The sequence below is a fragment of the Danio aesculapii genome, chromosome 18 (genome assembly GCF_903798145.1).
Source record: "Danio aesculapii chromosome 18, fDanAes4.1, whole genome shotgun sequence".
Classification (NCBI taxonomy): Eukaryota; Metazoa; Chordata; class Actinopteri; order Cypriniformes; family Danionidae; genus Danio; species Danio aesculapii.
Window position 1 is genome coordinate 23,554,808 of NC_079452.1, and position 10,000 is coordinate 23,564,807.

The following is a 10,000-nucleotide window of genomic DNA, read 5'->3' on the forward strand; positions in this document are numbered from 1 at the left end:
ACTCCCTGTGAAGCTCTGATCGTGTGTGTGTGTGTGTGTGTGTGTTCATTCAGATGGCGGTCCACTACGCCCTCATTCAGTACGACACTGAGCGAGAAGAACCGGTCAGAGACTCCTCAGGCCACTGTGTGGAGGTGCCTAAAGGTCAGAGGTCACACTCCTGCTCCCTCTAAAGGTCACCAATGCAGAGCTGTGTACAGCAGGAGACGCTCACACAAGCAGATATCCAACACACACCTGCAGTCAGATATCAGCTGTGCTCCTGAATGCCTCAGCTGCAGGGCTCATGCTGAGTAACAGCACCTACAGGAGAGCCAAGCGGACCCCTTCACAAGCTGTAGAATAATGAGACTCTAGAGTGTGTGTGTGTGTGTGTGTGTGTGTGAAGTTTGAGCTCAAAATACCACACTGATAATGTTTTCTAAAAGTGTGTGTGTGTGTGTGTGTGCAGGACAGACGGGGTTACTGGTGTCCCAGATCACACACATGGCTCCATTCGTGGGTTACGCACACAACGAGCAGCAGACGGAGAGGAAGAGGCTGCGGGATGTCTTCAGGAGAGGCGACGTGTACTTCAACAGTGGAGATCTGATGAAGATCGATCAGGACAACTTCATCTACTTCATTGATCGAGTGGGAGACACGTTCAGGTCTTTAATATTACATCATCTGTGTGTATCAGGGTTAGGGTTGAGTATCGGAACCTGGGAGCAACACAGCAGCTGTGATGTGAACCAGAATCTGTGCATCTGAAGTGAATCTGGATCTGAAGTGAATCTGAAGTGAATCTGTGGATCTGAAGTGAATCTATGAATCTGAAGTGAATCTTTAGATCTGAAGTGAATCTGTAGATCTGAAGTGAATCTGTGAATCTGAAGTGAATCTGTGGATCTGAAGTGAATCTGTAGATCTAAAGTGAATCTGTGTATCTGAAGTGAATCTGTGATCTGAAGTGAATCTGGATCTGAAGCGAATCTGTGGATCTGAAGTGAATCTGAAGTGAATCTGTGGATCTGAAGTGAATCTGTAGATCTAAAGTGAATCTGTAGATCTGAAGTGAATCTGTGATCTGAAGTGAATCTGTGAATCTGAAGTGAATCTGTAGATCTAAAGTGAATCTGTGTATCTGAAGTGAATCTGTGATCTGAAGTGAATCTGGATCTGAAGCGAATCTGTGGATCTGAAGTGAATCTGAAGTGAATCTGTGTATCTGAAGTGAATCTGTAGATCTGAAGTGAATCTGTGTATCTGAAGTGAATCTGTGATCTGAAGTGAATCTGTGAATCTGAAGTGAATCTGTAGATCTAAAGTGAATCTGTGGATCTGAAGTGAATCTGTGATCTGAAGTGAATCTGTAGATCTGAAGTGAATCTGTGGATCTGAAGTGAATCTGTAGATCTGAAGTGAATCTGTAGATCTGAAGTGAATCTGTAGATCTGAAGTGAATCTGTGAATCTGTGAATCTGAAGTGAATCTGTAGATCTGCAGTGAATCTGTAGATCTGAAGTGAATCGGAAGTGAATCGGAAGTGAATCTGTGGATCTGAAGTAAATCTGTAGATCTGAAGTGAATCTGTAGATCTGAAGTGAATCTGAAGTGAATCTGTGATTCTAAAGTGAATCTGTGGATCTGAAGTGAATGTGAATCTGAAGTGAATCTGTAAATCTGATTTGAATCTGTGGGTCTGAAGTGAATCTGTGACTCTGAAGTGAATCTGTAGATCTGAAGTGAATTTGTGAATCTGAAGTGAATCTGTAGATCTGAAGTGAATCTGTAGATCTGAAGTGAATTTGTGAATCTGAAGTGAATCTGAAGATCTGAAGTGAATCTGAAGATCTGAAGTGAATCTTTAAATCTGAAGTGAATCTGTGGTTCTAAAGTGAATCTGTGGATCTGAAGTGAATCTGTAGATCTGAAGTGAATCTGTAAATCTGAAGTGAATCTGTGGTTCTGAAGTGAATCTGTGGATCTGAAGTGAATCTGTGAATCTGTAGTGAATCTGTGGTTCTAAAGTGAATCTGTGGATCCGAAGTGAATCTGTAAATCTAAAGTGAATCTGTGGATCTGAAGTGAATCTGTGGATCTGAAGTGAATCTGTAGATCTGAAGTGAATCTGTGGATCTGAAGTGAATCTGTGGTTCTAAAGTGAATCTGTGGATCTGAAGTGAATCTGTGGGTCTGAAGTGAATCTGTGGATCTGAAGTGAATCTGTGGATCTGAAGTGAATCTGTGGGTCTGAAGTGAATCTGTAGATCTGAAGTGAATCTGTGGATCTGAAGTGAATCTGTGGTTCTAAAGTTAATCTGTGAATCTGAAGTGAATCTGTGTTGTTCTGAAGTGAATCAGTGTTGTTCTGAAGTGAATCAGTCTTGTTCTGAAGTGAATCAGTGTTGTCCTGAAGTGAATCAGTGTTGTTCTGAAGTGAATCAGTGTTGTCCTGAAGTGAATCAGTGTTGTCCTGAAGTGAATCAGTGTTGTTCTGAAGTGAATCAGTCTTGTTCTGAAGTGAATCAGTGTTGTCCTGAAGTGAATCAGTCTTGTTCTGCTGTGTGCAGGTGGAAGGGAGAGAACGTGGCGACCACTGAAGTCTCGGACATCATCAGTCTGCTGGACTTTGTGGAGGAGGCCAATGTTTATGGTGTTTGTGTTCCAGGTTGGCCGAGGCTGTGTTTGCTCTGAATCTGCTTCCTCATGATTGATGACATCACTGATGTTGTTGTGTGTGTGTGTGTGTGTGTGTGCGCGCAGGTCATGAGGGACGCATAGGGATGGCAGCAGTAAAACTGAAGGACGGATCAGAGTTTGAGCACAAACAAATGTTTGAGCATGTCTGCAGACTCCTGCCCGCTTACGCCAGACCGCGGTTCATACGCATCCAGGTAAACACCACCTCCTCCTCCTGAACAGCATGTGAAGCCTGCAGTTACTTATGAAAGCACACTGTGTGTTGGGTCTGTGCAGAGCTCAATGGAGCTGACCAGCACTTTCAAACAGCTGAAGCTGAAGCTAGTGGAGTCCGGGTTCAATCCCAGCATGACCTCTGACCCCATCTACTTCCTGTGCGAGCACGAGCGGACCTACGTCCCCCTGACCCCCAGCATCTACCAGCAGATCCTAGCGCACAGCATCAAACTCTGATTACTGCCACATTACTGATGCTGATAGATAAACTCTGTAAGAAATCAACGTACACACAACGAAATGTAGACAATAAAGCAGATGCAGAGAAATAAACCTTTAAATAAAGTGTTCAAGTGTCTGCTGTTCATCTTCTGACCACCAGAGGGCGATGCTTTAACTGAGTATAGATCAGCACACACAGAACTCCTGCTCTGGTGTTAGTGTACGGTGTTATTATGAGCTGTGCTGTATTGATAATCATAATCACTGACTCTGAGCTCAGTCAACAGACCACTGCTGTTCAGGAGGGAGACCTGCTGACTGAATGAGCTTCCTCACACACACACACACACACACACACACACACACACACACACACAGCAGGGCTTTAGAAAAGAACCAGAAACTCACATTAGCATGTTCAGTTTTCAATAAGGGTTAGCTCACTCCTAAACGATGTCATTAATCAGCATTATCAGTATACTGTCCACCCTTACAGTACTCATCTAGAGAACACAGATGGAGATGTGTCTGATCAAATCAAGAGCTCTACCATGCTCTTCAGTGTTTGTGACCGCAGGGCTTCAGCTGTAATCAGATTAGTCTCAGAGAACTCTTGTGTGCAGTAAAATAAGGCACATTCTAGCAGAAACCTGCATGACCTGTGCCTGAAATTAAACAGAAATACAGAGAATAAAGAGTGTTTCAGCCCACACATGTCTGAAATGAGCTGATGCTTGATCTCTGTCAATTGTTCTGTAAAGGAGTGTGGCATTCATTTAGTTATCAGACTTATTGATGAATTACCGGTGTGTAAACATTCAGGATGTGCGCACAGCGAGGTTGCAGGAAAGAACGCTAAATAATAGCATTTACAGCGAGGGAATGACATGTCCGATGCTGTACAGAGTATGTTGTGTTAGAGATCAGTTCTATTGATTATATATTATATATATATTATTGACATAATGCTTACAGTGTATTATAACAGCTCGTCACCCAGTGATAAGCACAGTTATTCAGCTAAATTAATGTTAAAGTGAGCGGCGTTCATCTGACAGCTCTATTAGTGATAGCACCCTCCCAATGGATATTGGAGAAGAGGAAATGGCCGAGCATCCAGCCCCAAATATACAGCTATCTCACTGAAACTCTTTACAGGAGAGAAGTTAAAGCCAGACAAGTGTTTGGATGTCTACAGTGTTGTTCAGTGTGGTCATGTGCAGGAAATAATGCTCCATGATGACCAGATTCAACACTATGTAGAGCTAAACACCGAGGTTCTGCCTAGCCAAAGACAAGGAAAGAAGACGGAGCTGTACAAGACCTGGGTCATCATCAACAAGCAGAACTACTGCATTCTGACAGTGACCTGCTCCTGTACAGCAGGGTGTGAGGATGCACATGTCTACAGTTCACTCTGAGCATTCAGTGTGCGCAGGTTAATTCACCATATTGAACTGTTTCTGCTGACATCTCTGCTGTAATCAGAATCCAGTGATGTGTCTGATCCAGCAGAGCGGGAACTCACCTGATATAACAGGAGAACTGCAGAGTCCAGCATTTATAATCAGCTCCTCACTCCATTCAGCTCCCTTTTAGCTAAAGACATCTGCAGTTGGCATTAAAGCAGTGTGGTGTACAGTAAAAGTTCAGTTTGGATTTTGGCATCCTGCCACACGACACCATGTTTGCTATTGCAACTGGTCTTATTTGCAGCCGGGGACCCGTGTGACGTCATGAGTGACGTAGGGTGATAATTCCTCTATTCATTCATTCATTTTCTTTTCAGCTTAGTCCCACCAACACAGGGAGAACATGCAAACTCCACACAGAAATGCCACCTGACCCAGCCGATGCTCGAACCAGCGACCTTCTTGCTGTGAGTGCGACAGTGCGACACCACTGCGCTCGGTTCTCAGATTGTTTTTCTTTATTAAAACACTAACATGTACAGACCCTGCTGTATGTGCCATCATCAAGCCGTCTCTTGTCCTGTTTGTTTCTCTGTATTAGCAGGATTTGAACGCGAGTAACACAAGACAGGCCAGCGATGTCACTTCGAAAACGTTTAATAACAGCTTAACTGAACTATATTACACGCTCGTGCTTCCATCTTCATCTTCCTTACCGGAAGTGACATCAGCATATCCTCCATTTTAAAATGCTATTAGTTTTATTGAAATATTTCAGCTTTGCTTTTCACATATTTATTAATGTAACATGAATAAAACATCACCTCATGGCTCTTATAGCTGTCCTCATCCTCAGCCCAGCTGAACCTGCAGTTATTCAGATTCAATAATGAGTTGAGGCTGTTATCGTTCACATCAGGTGATCAAAAACATCAAAATATAAAGGAAATCTACAAATAAATGTCCACTTGTCCCCGTGTCACTGAACTGGAGGATTATATGAGGAGGACACGCTTAAAGGTCTTCAGAAGCCCGTCACGCTTATACATGTGTGTACATGTGTGTTTCTGGCAGAACCTCCCATAAACCAGTGGTTCCCAATGTGGGGCTCAGGACCCCCCGGGGGGTCATAGGACAATCAGGGGGGGGGGGTGTGGGGTCGCTCTGTGATTACCAAAATCAAATTGACTTGATTAATCTAACAGAATGAACATATTTACTCCAGAAGATGCAGAAGAACTAATTAAAAGCAGCTCGTGAATAAAAGCCGTCAGGCTCCATTATTGGTGACCGTGGGGGGGTACACTATATTAACCACAGCACACTGAGATTATGGCACCAGGTTAAACTTTCTGACACCTGTACAGCACTCAGGTACATTACAAACACATACAGGCCACAACTCAACATGGAGGATGCGGCTCGCCAGTCACGGATGCTGTTATTTTGGGGGTCACAGGATGAAAAGTTTGGGGACCACCGCCATAAACTAACAACATCTCTATCAGGTGTGTGTGTGTGTGTGTGTGTGTGTGTTTCACTGCTGACTCTAAGAACAATATGACACACTGCCTGTAGTAAACACACACACACACTGCCTGTAGTAAACACACACACACACTGCCTGTAGTAAACACACACACACTGATGATGATCACAGCTGAAGCCACAGAGAGTGTTTTGGTCCGCAGCTATAACTGCGGCAGCACTGATGTATGAGCCCGTGTCCTGATGTTTTATCCCACCCATCAGATTACGCTACACCAACACTGTATTTGAATGGTTCTGAGGTTGTGGTTAGGGAGGTCAGGGTGATATTAGATCACACTAATCCACATGAACAGTTACACCGATGGCAAAATCTGCTGGGCAGCGTACTGCGTCATCTAAATGTGCTGCCTACTTGTTGAATGGGAGCGAGGACAATCTGACAAACCAGGCCAAATGGACAGAACAGCGGCTACAGAGGATCTCTGATTCCCCAGTGCTGATGGTGTGTTATGGACTGATCTGACACAGACTGACAGCAGAATACTGTGAGGTCCAGACTGACTGACTGACTGATGTCTGCTTGATTACTCTGTTATGTATATTTTAGCTAATATGCTGCTGAGTGAATAATCAATACCCCCAGCACGAGCTGATCGATACCGCTGACGACACTGATCAATAAATAGGCAGGTGTTTGGGTTCCGCCTTCCTCCGTGATTGGCTCCTCCAACTTTAAACTTTAGACTGTGCAGTGAGCGGGTGTCCTCCATCACCATGCTCTGTCCTCTGCTGCTCGGTCTGCTGCTCTCCGCTCTGCTCTTCCTCTACATCCGTTTCCCGTTCCTCCCTCAGGACTGTGCTTTCGCGCTCCGGACGCTGAACCTCGGTCGGCTGCTGGCCCGGTTCGGCTCCAGAACTCCGTGTTTCACCACACTCGAACGGTTCGCGGAAGCCGCGAGGAAACACCCGGACAAACTCTTCATCGTGTTCGGGGACGAGCGCTACTCATACCGAGATGCAGACCGGATCAGCAACCGGCTCGCGAACGCGCTGCGAGACCGCTCGGGTCAGATCGTCGCGCTTTTCCACGGGAACGCGCCCATGTACGTGTTCACGTGGCTCGCGCTCGCGAAACTGGGCTGCACGGTCGCGCTCCTGAACACCAACATCCGGAGCAGATCATTGGTGCACTGCTGCGAGTGTAGTGGCGCCAAAACCCTCATCACTGCTGCAGGTGAAACACACACACACACACACACTGCTCTAACACACACTCTGTTATTTTTCTTTGTGAATAGGACTTTGAGTCTGTAATAAAGTTTGATATGATACTCTATCACACACACACACACACACACCCACACACACACACACACACACACACACACACACACACACACACACACACACACACACACACACACACACACGCACACACACACACACACACACACACACACACACTCCCTGTTTCCGGACTTTGAGTCTGTAATAGACTGATATGACACTGATATGCTCAGCATACTCGAGTTCCTCCATTTCTCAGTATAGGCAGTGTGTTTGCTGCATTTAAACTAAACAGATTTATTAATCAGATATATTTATCACAATAGTTTACTCATCAAACACACTCAGAAATTAAATAAGACAAATAAATTCCAGCTAAATATTATAAAATAAATCACAGTCTTCAATGTGTCCACTAAATTTGTCCATTTGTTTTGCTTCTCTTGATTTTTCCTCTTTAATTTAGTATTTCTTGTTCTTCTATAACATCTAACTGTAGTTATTGGAGCGTTATGGTGAGTTATCTTGTTAGATGAGCTCCAGATTTGGCTTCAGTACTGACTAATCTAATGTTTATGCTCTAATATAATATTGTAGAGCTTCCTATTAAACATATGAATCTGAAGAGAGACGTGTGAGGGTGCACTTATATATGCTGAGCACTGTGATATGATACACACACACACACACACACACGCACACACACACACACACACACACACACACCTGTCTGTCAATCATCTACACATGATGTTGGTCTTTCCCTCATATTAACTGGACTTTAGCTCAGTGGTGTTCTGTTCTCCCAGCAGATCCAGACAAATGAACAATGATATCGAACCGCCCTTATTCTGAAATGCTCAGTCGAAAACGTCTCCAACTTTCAGACATTTTCAGCAGTTTAGGCTGTTTATTGCTTAAATGCTGAATGCTCAAGTGGATTAATTAATTAATTTTCCTTCAGCTTAATCCCTTATTGATCAAAGGTCGCCACAGCGGAATGAACCACCAACTACGGTTGCATGATATTGGAATAATCTGTTATTGCAATATATTTTCTCTGTGATAAACGTCGCTCTACAGCTTCAGCAGAGGCTTTAACAGCTCTATTTGAGGGTTTGAGGGGAGTCTGACAGTATTCAGCTACAGAATCTGAATAATCAATGCAGAAAATAAACTGCTTTGCCTCGTTTCTAGTCCAAATATCAAAAACTGGACAAAGTAAAAATATCATTACGTTTTCACCGTCAGAAGAAATCAGTCAACATAAGAGTGCTTTGCTTGACATGATCTGCCAGTGAGGGAGTGAAATAATCATGTGTTCACTTTATATTTGGGCCAGAAACAAGACAAACATTCGAAATAAGAAATGTTTTTGGATAAATTCCATATAAATACAGTGATTAAATACAATCCTGCAGCTCCTGCTCCACTATACTCCACACTGGACATCGCAGATCATTGTGATGTGACTATTGTGGATGCACACACTGTGATATCCATGCTGAACCCATATACTCTGCAGCCCTACTGCCAACTATTCCAGCACATGTTTTACACAGCGCGTACAGCTGCAACCCAGTACTGGGAAACACCCATACACTACAGCCAGTGTAGTTGATCAGTTCCCCTATAGCGCATGTGTTTGGACTGTGGGGGAAACCGGAGCACCCGAAGGAAACCCACACCAACACGGGGAGAACATGCAAACTCCACACAGAAACACACACTGACCCAGCTGAGACTCGAACCAGCGACCTTCTTACAGTGAGGCGACAGTGCTAACCACTGAGCCACCCTGCATGGAGTAATTTGCAATGCAGTCTAATGTAATTCAGCCTCCCTGAACTGCCGTGTTGTGGCCCGTTTGTGTCCTCAATTTAACTGAGCTGTGACCGCTGTGAGAGAAGTGTTCTGTAAAGCTGACGCCAGTGCCTGATTCTATATTGCAGAGCTGGTGCCGGCGGTGCTGGAGGTTCTGCCGTCTCTTCGTCAGCAGCAGGTGTCGGTCCTCATGCTGTCAGGAGAGGCGGAGACACAAGGCATCATCAATCTGACCAATCAGGTGAGCCGTGCATCTGACGAGGCTCCGCCCATCAGCCTGAGACAGCACATCACCATGAAGAGCCCCGCCCTCTACATCTACACCTCCGGCACCACAGGTGAGTACAGTAATCCTGTGTGTGTGTGTGTGTGTGTGTGTGTGTGTGTGTGTGTGTGTATTCTTCAGCTCTGTCTGCATCTTCATGTCCGTCTGGTGTCTGCAGGTCTCCCCAAAGCTGCAGTGGTCACCCATGAGAAGGTTTGGATGATGTCGTTCCTGCAGAGACTGTCTGGCGTTTGCTCCAGCGACATCGTCTACATCTGTCTGCCTCTGTACCACAGCGCAGGCTTCCTCGCCGGACTCAGCGGAGCCATCGAGCGCGGTAACACAGTCACACATGGCATTAATGAGAGTCTTTCACAGCAGGCTCCTGAATGACAGTCAGGTCTGTTGAGAGGGTCAGTGGACATAATAAAATCCCTCTGTTAATCCGTCTCCCTCATGGGGTTTCAGTCCCCCGAGAGCTTCGTCCATCTGCACACACATATGAAGACGTTTGATCAAAGCTTCAGCAGCACTCGTGTGCACTATAGTACATGTGCAGTGTGTTCTGCATCAGCTCAGTGTGTGTTTCTCACAGGCG

The 10,000-nt window shown here is 45.0% G+C and overlaps 2 protein-coding genes across 2 annotated transcripts in view; both read left to right on the plus strand.

The window, feature by feature from the left end:
• zgc:158482 (uncharacterized protein LOC100009650 homolog) overlaps positions 1–3,247 on the plus strand; it is a 7,801-nt gene extending 4,554 nt beyond the window's left edge. The window contains exons 6-10 of the mRNA XM_056478705.1: positions 54–144; positions 452–650; positions 2,556–2,653; positions 2,749–2,879; positions 2,962–3,247. Of these exons, the coding sequence (XP_056334680.1) occupies positions 54–144; positions 452–650; positions 2,556–2,653; positions 2,749–2,879; positions 2,962–3,138 (696 nt within the window). The 3' untranslated portion in view covers positions 3,139–3,247. The remainder of the gene's footprint in view (positions 1–53; positions 145–451; positions 651–2,555; positions 2,654–2,748; positions 2,880–2,961) is intronic.
• Positions 3,248–6,770: 3,523 nt separating this feature from the next.
• Positions 6,771–10,000, plus strand: part of slc27a2a (solute carrier family 27 member 2a) — a 15,660-nt gene continuing 12,430 nt past the window's right edge. Inside the window, exons 1-3 of the mRNA XM_056478156.1 lie at positions 6,771–7,260; positions 9,266–9,475; positions 9,581–9,739. Coding sequence (XP_056334131.1) covers positions 6,801–7,260; positions 9,266–9,475; positions 9,581–9,739 — 829 coding nt within the window. The 5' untranslated portion in view covers positions 6,771–6,800. The remainder of the gene's footprint in view (positions 7,261–9,265; positions 9,476–9,580; positions 9,740–10,000) is intronic.